At 47.6% G+C, this 24,818-nt stretch overlaps 1 protein-coding gene across 1 annotated transcript; it reads right to left on the reverse strand.

Annotated features, from left to right (window-relative positions):
* Positions 1-5,538: 5,538 nt before the first annotated feature.
* PIGR (polymeric immunoglobulin receptor) lies at positions 5,539-24,161 on the reverse strand. Its single transcript, XM_045841365.1, has 11 exons — positions 24,004-24,161; positions 16,792-16,887; positions 15,529-15,870; positions 13,515-14,168; positions 11,945-12,283; positions 11,080-11,403; positions 9,776-9,953; positions 9,236-9,357; positions 8,479-8,610; positions 8,296-8,354; positions 5,539-7,175 (listed from the first exon to the last, which is right to left on the reverse strand). The coding sequence occupies exons 2-11, from the start codon at positions 16,832-16,834 to the stop codon at positions 7,080-7,082; spliced, it is 2,289 nt and encodes a 762-aa protein (XP_045697321.1). The 5' UTR covers positions 16,835-16,887; positions 24,004-24,161; the 3' UTR covers positions 5,539-7,079.
* Positions 24,162-24,818: the final 657 nt, after the last annotated feature.

Consider the following 24,818-nt stretch of genomic DNA (forward strand, 5'->3'; position numbering starts at 1 on the left):
AGCATCGTATTTCTTTGTCTTGGGCACTTTTTCTTGGAGGAGCCTCCCATGTGTTATGTGTATTCACTGATGTCTTACCCAGAGTCCCTTGACTTTTTTCTTGCCCTTGGGATAAAAGGGCCTCCTCACAGTTTTATCCATCTGAGGAAGGCTGTGTGGACAGAAGCTCTCACCTGAGTCAGAAGTGCTGGTTATATAGCCTTTGTACTCATCTGACAAATGTTTGAGCACACACTGTGTGGGAATGCTAGCTATATTTTGAACCTCAATTTCTTTATCTAGAAATAAAGGTGGGAGTAGATGATCCCTGGCATTCCCTCCTACACAGTATTATTCCTGGGGTCTTAATCCCAAATCAGCCACCCTTCACCTCCCCTAACTGTCTTCCTAAGGTGCTGCCTTTTGGCAGGGCCCCTGTCCAGTGACTGCCCCTGTCCAGTGACGTGTCACACAGAACTCTGTCTAAAGACGCAGTTGCCAGGTGCAGCTATCCATCCCTTCAGCACCTCAAGGGCCCAAGGTCACAGCACAATAACTGATGGAGAAGAGAGAGACACTGAGGGAATCAGCCATGGGGCATCATGGAAAGATCTTGGAGCTCCAGTCAGGAGTCCTGGGTTCTAGGCTTTGAGCCTCAGCATTCTCATGGATAAAATAGGGATAGTCCCTGCCCTGCCTTCCTCACATGGCTTTCATGAGGCCCAGCAGAAAGCACACTGATGGAAGTGCTTTAAGAGCCCTTTACTATGGATATGCGTGGGGGCATCACTTATGGGCAAATTCCCAATGCCATATTCCTGGAGGTTACATCCTAGGTCGGTTCCCAGGGCCACACCTCCAGGCACTGGTGCCTCTTGTGCCCACAGAGGACTCAGCCCCCCCCCACACCCGTCTGGGATGATGTGGCTAACAGCACCTCCAGGCCCTTCACTGCACACCGCTCCACGCTGGCCCCTGCACACCAGACTTGTCACGTGCCCTTCACAACACTGAAGGACGACATCCGCAGTGGAATTCAAGTGTGAGGCTCAGTGCAGGTGTAGAGGAAGTGTGTGTGGGGGCGGCAGCATGCCCTGCCCACTCCTATTTGTGCCTCCACCAGCCCAGAACAGTTGTACTCCTGACTCCCTCCAGCCACCAGGGCAGAGGTGTCAGTGAGTAGCCTCAGGCCTCTGGTTAGAGTGAGTGACTGCCAGAGGTCTCGGGACCCCTCAGCCTCCACCCTTCCCACCATAGAGGGCTCTGCTTAGTGCCCTACAGCTGTCACACAGCTGGGCTCTGGTGTTTGCTGGGTTCTAGGCCTGGGCTTGCCTTGGAGAGAGAGAACAAATGGATGAATGTGTTGTGGGTATGACTGTGGGCCTGAGTGTGTGAGTGTGAATATGTAGCATGGGCTGTGTGAGAGATGAGTGGTACACAACCGTGACATGTCAGTGTGCAAAATATGTGTCATGCACGACAGTGTGAGGTGTAGAGTGGGAATGTGTTATGTGTGACATGCTAGTGTGTGAATGTATGATGTGTGTGGTGTGTAATGTGTGACTATGTGATGTGTAGCTAAATGTGTACATGATATGTGAGTGCATAATGTATGACATGTGAATCTGTGTTGTGTGGCAGTGAGTGTGTGATGCGTGGACATGTGGTGTGTGAAGATGAGGGGTTTGCCATGGCTGGGCCTTCCAGGAGGTGCTGGGGATGTGCGAGATGTGTGGGGAGGAGAGATTTTCACATCACCTGTGGCTCAAATAAAACCCTCAGAAACATTGCATAGGTTGTTAAGAGCAAGAATTTGGGGTCTGAGGTTTTCCAGGCAGGAAGTGAATGTCTGGAGTCTGAGGGATCAAAACTTCCAGACCGTGGCTTGTCTAGTTTCTGCATCCAGATGCTGCCCCAGTATCTCAGGGTTAGGGCCCCAGAGAAAGACCAACCCTTGGCTAAACCTCAAAGTGGGAAAAGTTTCCTGCCCTTATTGTCTTCTCCCTCTCTTATTTGTCCCCCATCTAAATTTCATTTCTCCTACCTGACCCAAGGGCCACTGCGTTGCCATGGTGCGCCTACTCCCTGGAGAAGGCCTAAGGAGCTGAAGTGTGCTGATGGAAGGGGCTCAGGGGCCAAACGCCCTCTACGAATGATGCCTGATCAGAAGGGATGAGTCTGATGGGAAAATTTAGAGCCTGATCACAGGTAGGTGGAGGCAATAAATGAGACTGGGGAGTGCTTCTAAGTCCTCTAGGAAAATTTCATCTCTGTAGCTACTTAGGTTTTATTGCCCTCCCTGTGTTACACATGGAAAAGGAGAATATTCCTCATGAGGTTGTTGTGAGGATTGCATGAGGTCAGCATTGCACAGGGCTTAGCACAGTGCCTGGAATACAGTCTCAGAGCAGTGGGGATTAGCCCTGGTCATTAGGGTGGAGATTGTCATTACTCGTTCTGCTTGGTTACTGCATCACCCTACTTTGACCTCCCATGTGGCCTGGTGCCCAGGGGCCATCTCCTGGGCTTTTCCAGACTGAGGTCCAAGATTCTCAAGTGGTCCTCTCCATGCCAGCACTCTCTCCCCAAAGCCAGTCTGTGAGAATCCCCCACCTATTGGACTCCCCAGGGAGCCCACCCAGGCAGAGGCCCCTGGCTCAGCACCCCACGGTTTCTTGTTTTCGAGAACTTGGATTGTAGACCCACCTGTCCTAGGGCGAGCCCCTCCACGGAAATGGTGCTTTGGCATGGTTATCCTTCACAGCAAGCTTCCTCACGACTTTCTGCTACAAGAAGTGGTAGAATTTTGCTAAGCTTTCTCTCCTGAATGTGGTCATATTCCTGTTGGCATTCTAAGGTTAGAACCAAAATATGTGAGAATTTTGGGTAAATTTTTAATGTGACTTTTCAGCAAAAACCTGGACTTTAGAATGCTCACCATCACACATTCAAATGAAGACCGTTGGCGTCGGTGAGGGTGGGCTGTCTGGCCGCACGTCTCTTCCTCAGCCCAGGACAACCTCCAGGCCTCCAGTGCTGGAGCCGCATGGCTCAACCATCTTCTCTCCCTCCCTGCTCCACTGCTCTCGGCCTTCCGTCTTCTCTCGCTGTGCCCTCGCCTACTTGGACATGCAGTCCTTCCGAGACGATCTCGAGTGATTTTTACTGTGTGGACTCCTAGGTACAGTTCATTATCTCAGAAGAAGCTTGGGGTGGCAGGGTCAGGGGACCCCACTTTGTTTCTCTGCCTTGGAGACTAGCTTCCCAGACCATATCCCAGCAATCAGCTATTACCATAAACAGATTCTTAGCCTCAGTAATGCATAGTCATTGTCACATTATGGATTTTTTAAATGAAACAACAACAACAAGATAATTCAAGAACTTGAGGAAGATTGTCTGGTCATCAGAAATACTTCAGTAGATCTCTGAATGGTTGCTGGACACCGATCATTGTTAACTGGTTCATCGTCATCAAGCCCACAGCTGAGTTGTTTCTCCCTTGCCCTGGGCCAAGTAGTGTTCTTCCAACATTCATGTCTACCTAGAACCTCGGGATACGACCTTGTTTAGGAATAGGAACTTTTCAGGTGAGGCTGAACTAGATGAACTTCAATGACTGATGTCCTTATAAGAAGGTTGTGTGAAGCCACAGAGATACACACAGGGAGAATGCCATGTGGTAGTGGAGGCAGAGATAGGAGTGATGCATCTATAAGCCAAAGAATTCCAGGGATTACTGGCAAACACCAAAAACTAGGAGAGAGTCATGAACAGATGCTCCCTCAGCTCTTCCAGAAGGAGCTAACCCTACAGATGCCTCTATTTCAGACTTCTGGCCTTTGGAACAGTGAGAGAATAAATTACTGGTTTTAAGCCACCCAGTTTGTGGTACTTTGTTACAGCAGCCCTAGGAAATCAATACACTCCTCCCAGTTGGTGACCTTTTAACTTATTAGTATCTCATGTTGGCTACAGACCAGCTTCCTTCTTCATAGAAGAGTTTCTCTGTCCAACATGCTGCATAAGAAGCAGGTGGACTTTGGGCAGTACATTTTATACTCGTTATTACCTATTGGCATCATCAGTCAAGAATAATATAAAATTGTTTGCAGCTTTAGTACATTTCTTTGCCTTTGATTCTAGGTACTGTAATAGGCTGCCTGAGCTCAGGATCGCAGGTTATTGACATTAATATGGAGACTGCACCTTAATCCTCTGCCTCAGGCATGACCTAGCTTCCCAGGGGTAAAACTGTGATAGGTTTTGACACACCTTGTAGTTTTGGTGCTCCTGGAATGATTTGCTCTCATTCCAGGAGAAGCCAGATATTTGTCCCTATTATAGAGATCATAGCTATATTCCAGACAACTATCTCTCCTGGCCAGCGAGGAACCTAAGGCTCAGGACTGGGCAATGCAGTTGGTGGAGTTGCAGGGGAGACTGAAGAGGCCTGATGTCTAAGTTCCGTCAAGGGCAGGCTTAGGAAACATGTTACATCAGGAACATTATGTTTGAGTCCAGGGTAGAAGCAAAGGTTCTGCCCCACCTCATTCAGGATAGAAATCTGGAAAGAACTCTCCTAGAGAGAACTCTCCACACACAGAGGCCCTGAGGAAGAATGTGGAGTGGAGTGGGGGCTCATAGGATGACAAGTTTCTGTGCCAGAACCTAGGAATGTCCTTAGTGGACAATGGGGTCCTTTATTTGACCACTGTCCCCCAGTGGACAGTGTGACAGGGCACTTTGGATCAACTGTTCTACAACCTAAGTTACCCTTTAACTAGAGTCTAGGTGATATTCCTATGGAGGGAGTTTGTTCATTTGATTACTTGAGTTTTGATTAATAGCTACTTAATCTTGGAGGATATGCCAGGAAAGTATGAAATTCAAGGTCAAGTATGCTATGCAAGTTTCACCAATAATTTTTTTAATGACAAGAGGAACACTGGTTATACCTGCTTAGTCCATTACAAATAGTCTTTTTTTTATTCTGTTAAGTGTATTGGGGTGACATTGGTTAAAAGAGTCAAATAGGTTTCAAGTGTACACTTGTATGATACATGACCTGCATATTGCATTATGTGCCCACCACCCAAAGTCAAATCATCTTCCATCACCAAATATTTGGCCCCCTTTACCCTTTACTACCCCTCCCCCTCTTCCCTCTGGTAACCACCGTACTGTTGTCTATCTGTGTCTATGAGTTTCAGTTTCATATCCCATATAAGAGTGAAATCATATGGCTCTTAGCTTTTTCTGACAGACTTATTTTGCTTAGCTGATAACAAATAGCCTTAATTATGTTCTGCAACACAGAACGTTGAGGTCTTGACTATTCTTTTATTGTGGATAACCTCTGTCCCACTTAGAGGCAGCTTCATAGCCCTCATCAGCCTGGTGCTGGAGATGGAGGAAACTTTGGTTTAGATACATGTCATGGGGTGCCTGGAAGTGGGACCCAAGTGAGCTGCTCTGGAAGGGTTCAAATAGAAGGTATGGGAGAACAGAAAGTATGGGGGAACAGACGATATGGGGGACAAATGCAGTCTGAGCCTCTTTGGTGGCAATCATGGTCTTTAATTGGTCTTAATTATTAATTAAGTCACAGTTTTGATTTGTTAGCAAGTGCCAGCTGGTTGAGGTACAGAGCTTGGGGGGGGGGGGGCGGGAAATGACCTTAAACCTTAGCTTTTTTTTTTTTGGTTTTGTTTTGCCTTTTTTTTTTTTTTTAGATTTTACTTATTTATTCAGAGAGAGAGGGGAAGGCAGGGAGAAAGAGAGGGAGAGAAATATTGATGTGAGAAACATCAATCAGTTGCCTCTAGTACACTATCCAAACCGGGAGCAAACCAGCAACCCAGCCATGTGTCCTGACCAGGAATCAAATCGGCAACTCTTTGCCTTGCAGGATGACATCCAACCAACTGAGCCATACTAGTTAGGGCAAATTTTAGCTCTTTGGAAATCAGCCCCTCCTTCGCACCATCAAATATCCTCTTTTCTTCCCTTCAACTCAGAACTCTTCCCATACAGAAGTTATGAGTATTTGACCATTCTCTTATCCTCTTAGGTCCCTGTGAGTGACAGAAAGGGAAATGGCTGTCTTCCCTGAAGTGGGACCTGTGAAAGACCATCCTCCATGTACAGTTTTCTCTTCCTCCTCTTTCTCCTCTTCCGCTTCCTTCTCCTCCTCCTCCTCCTCTTACTTCTTTTCATTCTAGAATTCTCTTTTCACCAGGCAAGCAGGGGCCCTTAGAGAGAGATCTCTGGCCCAGAAAATAGGAGAGAGCAAATCTAGCTTTGACACTAGTGTATCTCACTTAGTGGTCCTGAGCAAACCTCTTCAACTCTCAGGACCTCAATTTTCTCTCCTGTGAAATGTTAGGACTGTGTGTTCATGATTCATTGTATGTATCCCTCAGGCCTTAGTGCTCCAGACATGGTATGATTTCTCCCAACATGGGTAGAGAGGTAAGTACTCTTGATGAGGATTTCAGGTCTTAGTGAGTACATATACCCTGAGAGGAGCTGTGGCTTCCAAGGACTCAGTGATGTTCGCAGAAAGGCTGCAGACTTGGTATGTAGCTTCTCTGTTCATGCATCTAACAGAGTGCCTGGGTGCTGGTAAGGATTCATATATGATATATTTTCAATGAACGAAAGCAGAAGAGAGGATGAATGGGAAGGAGGGAATGGGAGATGGAGGGATTCAGTGAAAAGGAGAATCTTATTGACATCCCATAATCAGGGTGCAGAGAAGCACCAAATGGACCTCCTTTCTAAAATCATCTCCCCACACATCCTGGGCTCTCTGTTTGACAAGGCCTCTCTAAAAATTTCATTCTCCTTCTACACCTTAGTTGTCTCGTGAGTAATAAGTTCCCTCAGGTGGGAACTCCCCACCCCCAATAGGAATGAGGCCAGGCTGGGATGTCACTAGGAGGGACCAGCACACTCCTTGAGGACAGGTAGGAAAAGCCTAGGTGGGGTGTGAGTGCAGACAGTGAAACCCCCAGAGCTGAAGGCCCTAAAGATCAGTGTGATTGATTCTGAAGGCGATTGTCAGGCATGGAAGGAGGTGATGGCCAGTGCTCTGCCTAGGCTTCGCTGGGGCCGTCCTGGACATCGGTCACCATGTTGTTGGCTTGGATCAGGAAGGCAGAGTAGGCCATTTCAGCATCTTCCTTGGAGGACTGAGGGGGCAACAGGAGAGCAGTCAGTGTTTGGAGCAGTGGCTCAGTGGGTGGGGACTGGGGTTAGAGGATACACTAAATATTCTGAATTCATAATTGTGGTCCAGTAACCCAAACCTGTGATGACCCCACGCTTACCAACAGGGACTAATTTTGAGAAATGGAAAGTTGCAGCTTCTAAAAATATCTCCCTCTGTCTCACTACCTCCTTCCGACACATGGAGTGGAACCCTCTGCTGCCTGGGCCTGTCCCCGGAAGCTCTGCCCACACAGTTCAGTGAGGGCAAGAGGGTCTAGGCTGGTGTCAACCACGGTGGTTCAGGCTTTTCTTTCTTCACCAGCCCAGAGACACAACCCAAGGCTTGTCTCCAGAGCTAACTCACCCTAATTTTTCCTAATGCTGGGGTCTCTACTTCTCTGAGAGACAGTAGATATGGTCAACACTATTACCTCGGGATTAGGGAGGCAGAGGAGAGGCTAGTATAGGACCCGAAGGCAGGAGTGGCCTCTGATAGGATTTCAAGTGAAGTTGCACTTGGTTGGGGTGGGGGGGCCATGTGAGTTTCCTCCTTGGAGGACTGAGGGGCAGCTGGAGAGTAGTCAGTATTTGGAGCAGCAGCTCAGCAGGCGGGGGTCGGGAGGAGAGGATACACTAAATATCCTGAGTTCATAATCTAGTGACTATCAAATTGTCCACCACTAGCAAATGTGTCCCAGGCCCAAGCAAAAGGCTGGTCTTGAGCAAGCTTTCAAGGGACGGTGGGGACATAGAGTCCACGGGCACCACAGCCCAGGAGGAGCACCCACCTAATCACCAGCCTTTGATTTTTGACCTTCTCACCCTGTGGCCGAGTCTTTCCTGCACGTGCCTTCTTTCTCCCCCAGTCTTCCTCCCTCCTTCGTGTTTATAAACATAGTTCACTTTCTGCCTCTACCCCAGCCACATCAGTGCCACAACCAGTAAAATACATCTCACCCTCAAACGTTTTTCCTGAATGCTGTTCTGACACCAGCCCCCACTGTGAGGTGGTTTATTCTGCTGTCTAACTACAGTCCCTCATGCCATATTTCTTTGTCACACAAGGGAGAGGGAGGTCTGCTTCTCCCTCCTCACTCTTACCCTCTTTGCCTTCTTGGGCTCTTCAGTCTCCACAGTGTCCTCAGTGGTGGCCATGAACTCTGTGTGAAGAGAAGGGAATGAACTAACTCTCATTAGCCTCATATTCCCACTTAGCACAGAGTCAGCTTTAATTCTTGCTCTCCCAGGGGGCCAGGCACCCATCCTCTCAAGTGAGGGACATACCATCTTTTCCTCCGAGAGATGTCTCTTGAGTGACTGGAGAGGCTCCTATGTTGTCATTGGCTCCAAAATCCTTGGAGTTCTCAAAGTCTGACATGCTAATGTCTGTCCTGTAGCTTCTAATTGAAATCCGGTCTGTCCAGGAGAAAGAGGAGTTGGTGTAGGGATGGGGCTTGGGACATAGGAGAAGAGGATATGCTGCTTCTCTCAGGGGGAGCCCCACAGGACAGTGGGATAGGGAGCAGGGTCTAAGGTTGCTCATCTCTGGCTATGACCCAAAGTAGATTGGAAACATTCTGAGTCTCCTCCCCAGTCCCTTTTCATGAATAACCAAGACTCAATAATCCCTGACTTATTTGTCACTCTGTGACCTTTCAAAGCACAGCACCTCATTTGGTCCTCACAACAGCCCTTTGAGGTGGTGTTATGATCACTGTCTTGAGCCCACAGCTTAATGAGGACACCCAAAGTCACACATCCAATTAGTTTCCAAACTAGGCTGGAAGTGCAGGCCCCCCGGCATCTTCCTCTCCTTTTCCTGGCAGCCCTGCCTCTGAACTTAGACCTGAGAAATTGGGAATATCCTTCCAGAGATAGCATTTGGACAGCAGCAGCACTTAATTTAAATTTTGGGTACCTGTGGGTTTAGCTTTCCCCACCTTGCTTTTCCAGTCTTTCTTGAGCTTATGAAAGAGTATGGACCATGGCAGCACTCCCCAAGGGGCTGAAGATGAGGGGCAGGGGGCACCCCAGGGCTCACCAACATTCCTCCTGTGCCGAGCTCTCACTACCGCCACCGCCATGGCTCCCAGTGCCAGCACCAGGGCCAGGGGCACCAGGGTGGAGACCAGTACTGTGGAATTCCCTCCTTGTCCTGCAGAGCTGGAGATGGAAGAAAGATTCAGTTAATCAGTCACTGAAAAGGAAACCTGGGTGTCCCACAATTTGCTGGCAGGTTGGCTCTGGCTAGTTCTTCCTCTCAGGTTAATCCAGTCCCTTCTCCTAATATAGCTCTCCAGCTCCATTTTTCTAAGAAACCTTCCCAGACTTGGGAATGGCAGGGGCTGGTCTTTCTCTGCATCCTGGGTCTGGGAAATTGAACTGGATGGTAAAGGCTGCCCCAGCCAGCAGAGAAGGCCAGAGAGTGACCCCAGACGCTCCTAAGCACAAGCAGAGGCCATGAGGGCTGCCCTCACTATCGGTAAGCCGACAGGCTCTGCTGCTCAGATCTGGTGGCCCAGCCTCAGGTCTTCTTCCTCTGAGATGTTCTTTGAGTGGGGAGTCCCAAATCCTTCCTTACCTGCTGGGATCTGCGGATGCTCTGCTCCCGCCATCTAGGTCTCCAGTATCCTCCACTACTACTACTCCTTCTGCAAAACCTCTGGGATCCTGAGCGACTTTGTTCTCAATCTGTCTGACACCTTGTTCTACCACCTCCTCACCAGGAGCTGCGTTCACTTGGCTGACATCTTGCGACCCTTGGAGAGAGCAGAGTGGGACTGGATTATGGCTCTTTCTCTATGTTTTCACTTCTTGAGGTTAGGGAGTCTGTGGAATTAGATTTTATTATGGGTCAGAATGAGCATTGAAAGCTGTTAGGGGAGGGTCCCAGATAATGCTAGAAATAGATTGATGGTCTTCTCTTGTTTGTCACAGATCATCTCTGTCCCATTAACACCAATTTCATTCTCATCTACAAGGCTCTGTATCATAGATCCAACTGTGCATAAGGGCTGACGACTCAACATTTGGGGACAGGGAGGTTTTTCACAGCTTTAAAAACCCTACCCAAGGCCTCCTGACCGTAGGGCTGGGTGACAGTGCTGGCCCTGCTGGTAGCTTGGCACTGGATCCCTCAGTGAGGCTGACCAGCAGGACCCAGGCACAGCTGCATTTCTAGAAGGACTAAAAGTATCCTCAATGGTGATAAAATAGCTCATGTGACATTCTAAAAAGAGGTGTGAAATGCAAACTTACTAGAAGAGACTGCCTTAAATTTTTTCATTAGACCTTGTGGGAGAAGGCCTCTGGCTGTGTTGTAGAGTGGGCTTTGGCAGAGTGTATTGCATATGACAGTGACTTGGAAATTGCTATATAAAAAGGAAGACTTCTACACTTAAAAAGATTTTCAGCCCTGGCTGGCATAGCTCTGCAGATTGAGTGCAGGCTGCGAACCAAAGTGTCGCAGGTTCGATTCCCAGTCAGGGTACATGCCTGGGTTGCAGGCCATGACCCCTAGCAACCGCACATTGATGTTTCTCTCTCTCTCTCTCTCTTTCTCCTTCTATTCCCTCTCTAAAAATAAATAAATAAAATCTTAAAAAATAATTAAAAAAAAAAAGGTTTTCAAATGGCCTGAAGGGGCAACTATGGGACTTGTCTTGAGGCTGAGATTAAATGGCAAACTCACTCTTTTTCCTTAGCTTATGTGTTTATTTGGGTTGCCTTTTTGGAGGGCTGAGACTATGTGGGGGCTAAATCTCCCCTGCCCCAGCCTCTTAGAGCCAAATGTGCCCCCTCACCCCAACCCTGATGGAGAACCAATCAGGCAGGAGCATTTCCCTGGAGTCCAGGGAGGAGTAGGCCTTGGCTTTGGAGACTCACCCTTCGCCTTCTCCTTGACCTCCACGTAGACAGCTGCAGTCTCTCCAAACCGGAGGCCCTCCTTCACCCCACACCAGTACCAGCCCTCGTCCTCCTTTTTGACTGGATTCAGGATCAGGGAGGTGAGCTGGTTGTTTTGGTCACAGCTCACAGAGGCCTGCTTGGTGCTCTTGTCTTGGATAGGCAGGGCCTTGCAACCTTTGTTGCTCCACTTGCACCAATATTTCTCGTATGGGAAAAATTTGCACGGCGAGTGGCAAGGCAGTTCGAGAGTCTCTCCCTGCCATCCAATGGCGTTCTTGGGTACCTTGAGGTTTGGCTCTCCTGGAGCAGGGAGGGAGGGGAGAATAGGCACAGAAGTTGGCACTGCTGATGATGCTGCAGGGAAATGACTGTGATGGGGACCTTGGTCCGCAGCCCATTTCCTCTTTGAACAGCACTAGAAACAATAACATTATCCTGAATGCATAGGAAATATAATTATGCACCTATGTAATAATTATTAGGAGTGACCACCACAAATCAATCAGTCTTTCAGAGAACATAGAATCTTGCCAACTGGCTTCAGCTTGCTTTCCTTGCTCTTCTTTTCTGAACTCAATACAAAGAGCTGTGCTCTACTGCAGGTAGGTCATGCTATGTGTGGTGGTTCAGAGAGTGAACACTGCGTGCAGGGAAGGGTGCTTGTTGCAGGTGTGAAAACATGGCCTCTCCACAGGTAGGCTTTCTCCTGATGTCTGTCTCATCAGCATGGAGGTGGGTGAAATGGAAGGGAGAATGGTTGGGGGTGCTGCTGCTGCTGCTGACTGGGTGGGGAGTGGTCCTGAGCTGCCTCCCTTCCCTCTTGCCCCAGTTCAGCTCTCACCTTCGACAATCTTGAGCTCCACTGTGAACCACCAGTGAGTGTTGCCGCTGGTCAGACACCAGTAGAATCCGGCATCCTCGTTGGTGAGCTGGTTGAGTATGACCGTGTAGGTGCCATTGCCTGGCTCTTCATGCAGGACAAGCCGGCCCCTGTAGTGTTTGTTCTCCTCCTTATTATTCAGTTCCATGCTGCTCACCACCTGTGGGCAGCCACTTTTCTCATTCCAGCGACACCAGTACTTCAGGCTGTTTCTGTCCTTAAGGTTGTAGGGGCAGAGCATGGCCACAGAGCCCCCTAGAACACCTTTCACCACAGAGGGACTACGAGGGATTGTAGTCTCTAGAAGAATAGACAGATGGGATGGAAGAACCCCAATATCGTCAGAGGCAGGCTCTTCCCCCTGGTCTCAGCCAGGTGGGGAGTGAGGTTCAGACTAATCACCTCACCCTTCTCGGAAAATGAGTCTTTTGTAATGTCATAGAGCCTGTAACTGGAACCACCCAACCAGACCCTGTAAACCTCACCACTAGTCAAGACATCTCATTCCCTCTTTGCCCCATTCTGAGGAGAAACTGGAAGGAGTTAAGGAGAAACTATTGGCTCCTCTCTTTGGGCTTCCTATAAAATCTTCTCTGTAAGTTTTCGCCTGTTTACTAGTTTGTCTCACAAAAATAGCCTAATGGATTTTCCCAAATTAAGAAAATACATTTAGAACAGTATGATTTAAAATGTAAACTGTGTAGCACAGATAAACTTATTGCTAGGACCCTGAGGGCCTTTTTAAAGAGAAGGACAGCCCTCCTCTGAGCAGTTCATGCTGAGGTTCAGTGAGAACCCTGGGTGACTGAAATTGCTGAGGAATGTGATAGAGACCCCAAGCCAGATGCAGAAATGATGCCCAAAGAATGTTAGCCCCTTAAAAGTCACAAGGGCAGTGACATTGAACTGTAAGTACTGGTTGGTGGTTTCTTATGAGGATCACTGTATGCAGAGTGGTCCAGAGTGAGAAGCAGCAGGGATTTCCACCACATCGATGGCTCGCTGAAGTAGAGCTAAGTAAGCCAGACCTTGCTGAATGACAATTAACCCTAAGAGATATTAAAGAGGAAAATTTAGAGGCAGGGCATGGTCTTCCTGGGAAAGCTTTGAGAGCAAGACAAGCTCCTTTTTCTGCCATCTGAGTGTAAGGCATGAAGTACCATTCTGCTATGGGTAAGGGAGTGCAAGCCCAACCATGGCCCTGGGATTCCGAGTTATGTCCTGATTGCAGCTCTCTGAAACCCAGACAATCTATGTGCCTTGCTTCAGTCAGGAGCTTGACTCTCCTCATTTCTATTAACCAGGGCAAACCCTCAAAACGATGACAGAGAAGAAGAATGAAAAGATAACATAAGGCCGAGGCTGTGTTTTCTAGCTGTCCTGAACAGCTACTCAGATAGCATACAGTTCAGGGCTTGTCTGTGAGCAGGTATTGTTGACCGACTGATGAACATTGAATAGATTCATAGGGAGTGAAGTAGGCACTCACCTGCCAGTCACCCCACCTCTCCTTCTTTCTCTCAAGTCTTACCTTCGTTGACGAAGAGTTGCCAAGCCTGGTTGGTCCAGCCTTCTTCAGGCTCACCATCAGAGTGGGCTCCACACTGGTAGCTTCCTGCATCTTCTTTCCTCAGGCCAGTAATATGCACACTGAAGAAGCCCTTTGCCTTGGGAGTAATCAGGACCCTTCCATCAAACGCCTGAGCTATCCTCCCCAGTGTGTTGATGACCAGTTCGCAGGGTTTCCCTTTGACCTCCCGGCACAGAAATTTGGGCAGATGTGCCACCTCGGAGCCCACAGCACAGTCAAAGATCACAGAACCCCTCAGGTCTCCATAAAGTAGCTCAGTGTCAGGTTTCAGCACATCCAGGTCAACATTGCTCTTGTCACCGGTAGAATCATCCCCAGCCTCGCAAACATACGCCCCGGCATCGCTGAGCTGGACTCGGTTGATGACAAAGCTGTAGGCTGTTTGGCTGGTGCCCTGAATACTGATGTGAGCTCTGTTGTTGTAGTCGGGGTTCACATACCCATTGGAGTCGATGACTAGGACACAGATCTTGCCTGTCTTCTTGCACACGGACTTCTTCTTATCAGCATTCTCAGGCTTGAAAGGGCAGTTGATAGTCACTGTTCCACCCAGCTCTGCTGTGTAGACTTCAGTGTCATTTCGGAGCCCAGGACCTGCAGGATGAGGGGTGGGAGGCAAGTTGTGATTTCACTTTCTTAAGACATAGGACAACTCAATGTTTCCAGTGAGGGTCTGGGTATGCCTGTCACCTGGAATGTCTTCCCCAAAGAGACAGTGTCAGAATGTCTTCCAAAGCCCAGCTTTACTGCTGTTTCCTCCACGAAGCCTTCCCCAGGCTGGCACTAATCCTTGCCTCTTCTGTGTTCTCTGTTCTTACATCTGTACCATATACATCCAGTCTGGTTATAAGTAATTTTGTTCCCCACAGACTGGAAGTCCTTAGAGGGCACAGACACTTTATATGTGTTCTACTCCCACACAGCACCTAACACGATGCCTATACACAGTAGGTGTCCAAAATAATGTGTTGAAATGAACAGAATAAATGTTAAGTACAAGGGGGTGGATTTCAGTGTATTGTGAGAGAGTTTCAAAAATTTACAACAATCTAAACATGGAATGCACTTCTTTGTGAAGTAATGAATTTCCGCCAAATGTAAATACAGTGCTTGATCGTAAGTGCTTACGCATTGCCTCCACTGTTCTTCTGAATGTTCTACACAGGGTCAACTCCAAGCTCTCCTTGGATCTTAAGATGTTTTGATTTTACGAATCTCTATGATACCTAAATGAGCTCTTTATTTGGCCCACAGATAACACTAAGCACAAAGGGCAAAACGTGTCTTTGGGAATCCCTCCAAATTTCTACCCTTAGGCTTTTCTCTTTTAATTTTCCTTGAGTACCTAAAATGCCTTTGTCATTAAAACCTTGTCACTAAATCTTTATCTTTTTTTCTTCTCTCAGTTAGAACAACCTTGTTCAGGGGCCCATCTTTTCAAAGCTCTGGTCTTTGGGCAAGAACTGGCTATTTAGTTTATGCTGAGAATGTTGATGGACTAATGGATCCCAGGTAAAAAATGCATTTTCAAAGAAGCCTTCTGGTACTCGAGGTCTTGATTTAAAGGGTACACTAGTGGAAAGAATTTAAAGATCCTTCTAAATCTCTCCCTGCCTTTTCTATTTCCCTCAGCTCATAGACCTCCTGTCCCACCTGCACCAAACACAATGAGCAAATTGTCCTCCTGATGCCTTTCTAAGCCAGGGCCTCAATAAAACCCTAAAATGTATAGGCCCTGAAGACCTCAAAAGGCCCACCTGACACCCCAGGTAGGTGCCGTCTGTCTCATTCTCATGTTCTGTGAAAGGGCCTTGCTTCTGGAGGGAGGAGGACACACAGCTTCCCCCACCTCCTGCTAGGACACCCTCTCTCTCAGGACCTTCTTCCTCAAGCCTTCCCATTGCCCCTGAGATGATTTCCTCTCATTTTCCCACAGAAGCCCAAGGATCCTCACCTGGGGTGACCTCCAGTTTCACATCAAAGAATAGGCCTTGGTTGATAATGCCCAAACCACACTTGTAGTGCCCAGAGTCCTTCTCGGTGAGATCACTAATGTCTACCACAAACATGTTGCTTTCTGGGAAGTTGGTGATGTTGGCTCTGCCTTCATACTGCTTGGAGATGTAGGTGTCTGAGATGAGCGTTGTGCAGCGGCCCTTGGCTCCCTGCTGGCACCAGTACTTCCGGGAATGCCGGTTGACAGAGGTGTCTGGATAGTAGCATTTGATGGACACTGAGCTGCCTTCCACTCTGCTCACCTCCTGGGGACCAAAGATGGGACTCTTCATGGAGACCACTGTGGAGACAGAGAACAGAGGCTTTCTAAAGGCCGTGGGAGGTAAAGCATGCTTAAGGGATCCCAAGATCCTACCTCAAGGAGATAAAATTTACACCTTAAACATGGGCCTTCTGTGGATTATTTACATGTCCTACAGCTAGACAACTGCTGCTGTTGGAAAAAAAACTGATTAATCATTACTGAATTCTAACTGTAATGTCTTAATGACAACCATTTAAAGGACAGTAGAATGCAAAATTATTTAATGGTATCCCTTGTTTATTTAAAAAAACACTTTTGTCCCTGAGCAGTGTGACTCAGTTGGCTGGGCATTATCCTGCAAACCAAAAGGCTGCTGGTTTGATTCCCAGTCAGGGCACATGCCTAGGTTATGGGTTTGGTTCCTGATCAGGGCATCTATGAGATGCAATCAATCGATATTTCTCTCTCGCATTAGTGTTTTTCTCCCTTTTTTTCTCCCTCCCTTCCCCTCTCTCCAAAAAATAAAAATAAAAAAAATAAATAAATAAAAATAAAAATAAACTTTTGTAGGTTGCTACACTTTTGAATTTGTTGTCTGTTATTTCCTTATATTTCTAAAAAAATTTTGTAGATTATTTTCTTTTTTTCCCAGGTAAAAATATTGAGAGCCAGGAAGGATAAGTCATTTTCTCCAAATTCCATAGCAGCTCATAGTTCAAGGTCAAGGTCTTTTTATAATTCCCAGTGAAGACCAGACCCTGGCCTTGAAATGAGAAACTGCCATTCTTATTTCTGATCCCCAATCCATTTTCAGACATGGCCTTTCCGAATCATCTATGTGATACCTTCTTGAGAGAGTGCATCTTTTGAGCAGGGCATTCTTGGGGATGGGCCGGATCTCAGTGTCCCCAGGGAACTGGATCCTGCAGGGAGTGGGCTGTGACCTGGCAGACCCACCTGGGAGGACAGCCAGCAGGCAGGCAAGGAAGAAGAGCGTCATCGCTGGTGGATCCCTCCAGGCTATGTTGCCCAGTCCAATTTCTTGCTTGGATGCTGGAAGACAATAGCATGAAGTGATGAAGCTCCTAAGTCTTCCAAGTCTACCTGACCTTAGAGCTCCTGGCACACCTGTTTGGTTTTGTATCTTTAGCAAAGGACATAAATCCTACTGAAAGAATGAATGGCTCCACCTTTCTCATTAGAGCTCAAAGCCTCATCATCCCACAGTGCTTTTTGTCTCTCAGAAGTTATAAAGTAGATTTTTATCTTCTCAAATCATCTGTATGTTCCTTTGGGAGAGGGACACAAGTGCCATTTCTTTTGTATTCCCACCTGGGAGGCATGGTGCTGGGCAGAAACTGTAAGAGCTCAGGACAGCTCACTGGGTGATTGGTTACTACCAACACATGGCCCCATCTCTCTGTCTCAGCTTCCATCCCTAGGAGGTGGAGGGGGGCTGGCATATTTTATGATGTGTTCATATGAGTAAGCCAAGGCCCATGGAGGAATCCTAGTAAGTCACAAATGTAACAGTGATGGGCATGACCACTGTCAATTGTGTTCTTATCTGTGTGAAATAATGCAGGTGTATTATCTCATTTAAACTTGACATCAGCCTGTATAGGGTAGGTCTTCCTATCCACATTTTAGATAGGAAGAAATGAAAGGTTAAAGGGTAAGTGCTTTTCTCAAGGGCGGGTGGGGTAGGGGTGGGGAAGGTGGGGTGAGATTTGAACCCAGCTTTGTTGGACTCCAAAATCCAACCTTTTAACCTCTCCCACTGTGCTGTATTACACCTCAAATAGAACACCATGCCTATCCCATGTGCTTATTCCTGTTATCTTAGAGCCTCCATTGCTTACCAAAGCATTGTCCTTTACACTATTTCATTGGAGCTTTATAATTTCCTTTTAAATAAGACAGAACAGATATAACCATTTTATGAATAAGAATATCAAGATCTTGAGATTCTGAACAATGTGCCACAATTTTCCAGAGACTTGGTTCTGGTGTCAGGTGTTATGGACTTTTTTATCTTGCCTGGGTAGGGCAGGCAGACGAAGACGGAGAATCCAAGTCAAGGCCACTCCGAGGGTGCAGCGCATGAGAACCTTGTCCCATCTGTGAACACAGCCTAGGACTGGGGAGAGCTGAGGGTCCCAAGGCCCAGTCTGACTATGGCTATTTTCAGGACATAAGCTGCAGCCCACAGGAGGAGAGGGGAATCCCCACTTTCCCACAGACTTTGATAGGCTTTACACTTTGGGATGAACTTGAAAACAAGAATGTTAAAGGAGAAAACCTTGTTAACAAGCCTGGGCAGTAATGAGCCCCCATAAAGATAAGAAAGCTCAAAGTGGAAGAAGGATCAGGACAGATCTCCCAGGCCCCCCTTACTGCCTCAGCCCCTGCTTCTCTCCCAGCAACTCCCGTTGCTGTGAGCTTGAGCCAAAGGCAATAGAGATGTTTATCTTGGTTACTTCTTTTCCGTGAGGGAATTTCCCAGCAAGGAACCTTTTTATTTCCTTGTGGAGATAAAGGTATTCTGTTTCTCTAGTTCTTTGGATGAGGAAAGGGAGCAGGTTAGGGGAGATGAGGACAAATATGCATGTCAGGTGGCAACTTGAGGCTATCTTGATTCTGGTTAATTGCCCTGGACCTTTCACACCAGGTCAATGATTAATCTCTGGAGTGAGGCCTTAGCCAGATGCCAGTGTCAGTCCCAAGCTGGATATGCACAGGGGGTGCTGGCTGGGGGACCACCTGACTGAGCAACTTGAATCACCATGAGAAAGGCTCCCAGGTGGGAGCAGGTGTCAGAAGGCTGAGAAGTCTGTCTCCTCTAGAATACATGAGACGGCTGGCTGCTCAGTCCTGGGGAATCCACCACCTGCCATTTGCAATGGCCTTGGGTTCACTGGCAGATGGGAGGACAGACCACCTCATGCTGTTTTAAGAGCCTAAACCAACACTGTCTCTCCTTGGTTCTGTTTCCTGTTCTTGCCTTTAGATAAGCAAGCTTCCTAATATTTCTTTGAGACAGGAATGGGTCTTTCCATGGACTGAGCTGGGGGATGCAGCTCTCCTCTGGATTAATAAAAATGATTCGCCCTGGCTCACAGAGAGTCAGATGCCAGGTTTTCCAGTGAGGGTACTGACTTCCAGCCCAGGCTTCCTCTCATGTGTGACATGTTTGGATGGCTGTTGGTGTCCATGTCGGGGGAGGGTACACTTGTGTACCCATCACACTTTGCACAATCTTGGGCCAGGGATGAAAGCATCTGGCATGCACAGCTAGAAGGTCAAAGCTGGCAGAGGGCGATCTTGGTGAGGAAACACATAGTCTAGTCCCAGGGGAGAGGGCAGGAGGGCAAGGGCACCCACACTCTTAGGAACAGAAAATCTTTGCCCAAAGCTAAACTAGAAGCATGACTTCTCTGTTAACAGGTGAAAGAACCCTGGGCTTAGAGGGTTATTAGGGATCTCTTCCTCTCAAAACCAGACTTTCTTCCAAACCTGGGAGATTCAGGTCTCACAGAGGTCCCAGTGCCATGGTAGAGCTAGATTTAAGGATTTATTTAAGGAAAGAGCATAAAAAGTATTGGGCACCTACTATGCACCTGGTGCATTTCTAGCTTCTTATATGACTCATCTGTCCTCACAACAACCCAGGAGGTAGATTGATTATCTTCATGTTGCAGATGGGAAATATAGGGCTTAGAGAGAGTCTTGGCCCCAAGACCCAAAGCAGAATTGGATCACTACCCTATTATCACTGCTTGGATGAGTGGAGGGGCCTATTCTTTTGGGATATACAAAGGCTAGTATATCATGCATGAAGGCACCTCTCTGGTTCCTAAAACAGGAGTTGTATTTCCACTGGTAAGGATGGGATGTTGTAGATCATTTTCTTTTATGGAGTCCCTGCCCTGATATATTTATAACATGGCTACATAACTGTGGCATGGGGAAGGGATATAGGCCATGCTGGAGGATAGCGTTTGTCTCCTTGTTAAATTAATCTAGCTTGCCCCTCTTCAGTTACAATGACTGATCTTCAGGTCTCATAGCTTGAGTCCAATCTTTGTCCATCTAATGTTAGGTTTCCTTCTTTTTCAGAGGGAGAAGATCTCCTGGACCAGGTCCTGGCTTGCTGTTGCTAAGTCATATGGCCTTCAGCAACTCTGGGCTCTATGTCTGTTTGGTACACAGCAGAGGGTCATCAGTAGGGCCCTGACAGCCCCAGGGGCTTCAGGGGAACAGAGAGCATGCACTGTGGGGCCTTGAAACCAAGTTCACAGTTTCTGACATCTTCTTGTGAATGTGAATTTGGAGGAGCAGGAAGCTTGGAGCTCAGAGGAGTGAAGAGTGCTGGCCTGGTTGGAGAGGGAGCTTTTCTTGGCTTGTACTGAACAACTCCTTTCCATATTTCCTCTACTCACTCCTGAGTCCCTTTTGAAATACACTGTCACCTCCTGTGGGTGCAAGGGCCAAGCCCAGACTAGAGTGAGCTCAGAATCTATAGCCCCACTAAGGAGGGAGAGCAGTCTGTGTACTTTGGAAGGTCTTAGGCTTGTGGGAGCTTAGAATTTATAGTTTATGTAAGCCCTGGAGTGTGGGAGAGTCTCCAAGTAAAGGCAGTGTTGAGGGAAGGGAATTGGAATTCTTGAGAGCAGGTATCTGGAGAAAGAATAGCCAAGGGGTTGAAGAATGCATGAGCTAGAAAGATCCAAGACATTCTGGTCCTTTCCCTGTCTAAGTGACCTGCTGTCAAAGCAAGACTGAAGCAGAAATTAAGCATTTCAAATATCAGCTCCATGAAGCTCTGGGAATAAGCCTTGTGGATTTCCACGTTTCAACAAAGACTTAGAAGCCCCATTATTGACTCCATCCTACTTTACCTTGATGTGTAGGTATTTATCTCATCCATTCGACAAGACAGCAGGCTCCTTGAAGGCAGGGGCCAACTACATCAATCTGTTTATCCCCAGAGGGCCTTGCAAGAGAATCCCTGGCAAAGACCTGCTGCAAAGCAAAGACTGATGGGACAGGGCATGATTACATTCTCACACCTTCTTTCTGAGAAGGACAAAGTCAGAACTGATTTCTCTTGCTTTGCCAAAAGCCTTCTTGGTTTGGGACACTATAGGGACAGTAACATAAAGAAGAATCTGGAGGATGGAGAACAACCCAGAGTCCCGAGTCCTGCTCTGTCATAGGCTACAGAAGACCTCTACCACTTGGGCTCAACTTTCTTACTTGTAAAATGGGCTTTGCAGTCCCTGACTCTCCTGGATTGAAGGGCTACTGTGGGATGGGAAAATATGGAGAGGGATAATGGGAAAATGTATATAGAGGCACTTTGAATAGTATAAAATGCTCTTCAACTCTGAGGTTGCAGTTTCTTAAACACAGAAGACTGGGATCCATGGACTTGACTGTCATGGCTGCTCTGCAATTGGAGAGTGGCCAACAAAGCATGGACTCATCAGCTTGGTTCTTAGCTCTTTCACTTCGGGGCCATGTGATTTGGGGGGCAGGAGGTTTAAACTCTTTAAACCTCAAGTCCTCATCTGTAAAATGAAGATAATTGTACCTAGTATGGAGAATTGCCATGAGGATTAAATGAAACAATTTTAGTGTTTTTAGTGTCAGGATTTAAAAGATGCTAGTTTCTTATACATCTCCTCTCTAAAATCAACAGTCTTCTCTTTTTCTCACCTTAGAGTGAGAAGTGAATAGAATTCTATTAATTGGGCATCCTTTGGCACTGGGGGTGAGCTGCTCAGATTGGATCAGCATGGCCTGAAAGAGGAGACACGTGTTATGTAGTATGATAGAAATGGTGGTAATTATAGCTAGCACGTACTGAATAACACTTCCAAGTGCTCTACATGTGTTAACTCATTTAATCTTTGCAGATACCCTAAAAGATAGAATTAAATGGGCCAACCCATTTCACAGAGGAGACAACTGAAGCACTGAGAGTGAAAAATTTGCCCACAGTTACACAGTTGGTAAGTGGCTGTGATGGGATTCAAAGGCAGTATTCTGGATGAAGAGTATAAGCTCTTTGTCACTATGTTATACTGCAAAGGGTCTTGGAGTTGCAGGGAAACAGCTGGGAGAGGAGAGAGAAGGAAATGTAATATTAGAGAAGTTAGTTCAGTTCTCTGCTCTCCACCTTTCACAGAAAAGTTACTTCCTGCAAAAGGACACCTGAACCCAGAGGTACATGCCAAGAAGAAGTTTCCTCCGGAAAAATAATAATAGCTGCTATTTATTTGGCACTTACAATGGGTAGGGCATGTTACATTTGTGTCCTGTGACAAGACACATTGCCTCCAAAGCTTCTTTCTACTATGTCATACTGTGTCAAAGCCAGGGACTTGGTGACCCTGGCCTCAGCCCTCAGAGATGGGCCAAGACATGGATGTGGGGAGTCTCTGCTGAGCACACGCATGAATAATATATTACCTTTAAAAAAAGGTGGTTATTTTGTTTTTCAGGTGATATCAAAATGTCCCCATCACTAAATCAAAATGGCTGTGCTGAAATGTTGTCATTTGTACTTGTGGGTGACCTTACACCATCCATGTTAACTCACAGAATCTTACTATCCTGACTATAAAATGGGATTGTGATACCTACCCTGCCTGCCTCCTAGGCTTGTTTTGGGTGGGAATGAGACTGAAGCCAGGGTAGGCAGATTTACCATATGGAAGCTGCTGCTGTCACACTCTTTATTAAACAGTCACCGAGATCTAGAGTAGGGGTTCCCAATCCCTGGGCCATGGACCAGTACCAGTCCATGGCCTGTTAGGAACCTGGCTGCATAGCAAGCAGGCAAGTGAGTGAACCAGTCCCAGGTGCCAAAAAGATCAGCAACTGCTGATCTGGAGGGGCTCAGGGACAGGCAATGATCGCAGAGCTAGATGCTCTCCTGACTTCTGGTTCATGGCCTTTTGTGCTACAGCACCACATTTAGGCCAGGAGAAGGCTGAATGGAGAGTTCCAGAGCTGGCAGAGGGCAGACCAGATAGTGGTCTTCTACCCTAACCCATGAATTGGCACATCCCCTCTCCAGATGTTAAGGAAGCTGTGATACCCCTAGGGAAGGGGAGAGTGACAGCGAAAGCTGTGTCCAAAACAGCGCCAGCAGCTTGGGTGGCCTCAGGCCTGAGGCAGCGGCAAAGAGGGAACTGGGGCAGTGCGGTGTGGAGCTTGTACAGCTGTGCTTGTGCTGGAGGGTCTGTGACTGGCTTGGGGACACTATCAGGATGGGCAAAGGGAGAGCATGGAAGGGGGAAAGGCCTATGTCTGAGGCCTCCTGGCTGCAGAGCTGCAGGGAACACAATTCTCCAGAAAGCTGCCTGTGCCTGGGAGGGGGTCCTGACTACTTTACTTGCTTACTCTGGGAGGACCTCATTTTTCCCCAACTTAGCAAGGGCAGGAGGGTACGGCGGTATACATTATGGAGCAAAGCTGGGGTGAATTGGAAAGGCTCTCAGAGCCCCCTCGAAGCCCAGGGAAAGTTGCTGCATGAACCCTCACCAGAAAGCTGGGGAGAGGGAAAGAGTCAGGCTGGGGGAATAGCCAGGCACTTTCTGTGCATTATCTTATCCAGATCTGGTGCTCAACAAGTCCTTGAATAACTAAACTAAATTAAAAAACACCAAGCAATTGTTTTTTTTGCTCTAGAGTTTTCAAAGCAATTTCACAAATGTTTGAACCTCACTTTTAAACCTCGAATCAACCCTAATGATAGGTGCTATTTTTATCCACATTTTACAGGTTTAAGACTAAGGCTCAGAGAACAGTTAGGTGACTTGCCTAAGGTCACGCATTTAACCCATGGAGGAGTTAGTAGGGAATTCAGCAACCAAACTTAGAGAATAACTACACATGCTCACCAGACATTCCTCCTTCCCACCTGCTAATACCTCGCAGAAAGGGGGTGAGGGCTTCCTCGCATGTTTGCCCTTACCCATCTCTCTGGGATATGCACCTCTGCTCCCCAAGCATATGATCAGTCACACAGGCTGCAGCCCTTGTCCTCACCCCACTCTGGAAGCCTGAGTGTTGTGAATGTAGGTGATTGCCTAAGCCACCATCCCAGGCCCTTCCAGAGGGCATCCCATCTGGGGATCCCAGAGTAGCCACACTTACTTTTAGACACTTCCTTCTCTCCCGTCGACTCAGTCTCGGGGGAACAGCCTGCCGGCCAGTCCGAACCCCCTGCCTTCCTAGAAGCTGCCAGCAGGACACTGGATGCTGCTGCCAAACTGAAACTATGTGCAGTGCTTGACCCACACCTGGGTTCTTAAAGGGACACTCTCCCACAGGCATGGCGGCCAGCCAGGTGCACGTGACTCTCACAGATCCCTTGCTTTCCTTCCCTTTGGACTTTCCTGACTGCCTCCATTTGCTTCCCCCTGACCTTGCGGAGACCGTTCATTGGGAACCCTCCATCAGTGCAGCTGCAGGGTTTGAGACAGGGTACCCAAGCACGAACAGCCTTTTCTGCCACTTTCTCGCTGTAAGACCATAGGCACGGCAACTTTGTATTTCTTTTCACCTGGAAAACAGGAATAATAACACTAAACCTGTAGGCTGAAGATATAACCCGATAGCAGAGGTAAAACATCTGGTCCAGTGCACGGTATGAAATTTATATGCATTGGATGAGGCACAGGTGGTAAGAATTGGTCCCATTCACTTGGGAACACTGCCACCCAATCTCCAGGATACTTGGCCTGAACTGAGCCCATGCTACACATCTCCTTCAGTGCCCCTTGACCAGCTCCAGTGTTTCCAGGAACTTGGGGGACCACAGCTGTTTTCACTCCCTAGAGGAATGAAAGATACCTGCTGCCTCGAAAATGGCGAACCTCCATGTCTTGTCACAACCTGGGCTCTGAGCCACATTTAAGAAGGCGCGGATCTGCCAAGCTGGGATAGAAACCTCCTTCCCTACCTCAGTT

The sequence above is a fragment of the Phyllostomus hastatus genome, unplaced genomic scaffold (assembly GCF_019186645.2).
Source record: "Phyllostomus hastatus isolate PE091 unplaced genomic scaffold, TTU_PhHast_1.1 phas_contig_36, whole genome shotgun sequence".
Taxonomy (NCBI): domain Eukaryota; kingdom Metazoa; phylum Chordata; class Mammalia; order Chiroptera; family Phyllostomidae; genus Phyllostomus; species Phyllostomus hastatus.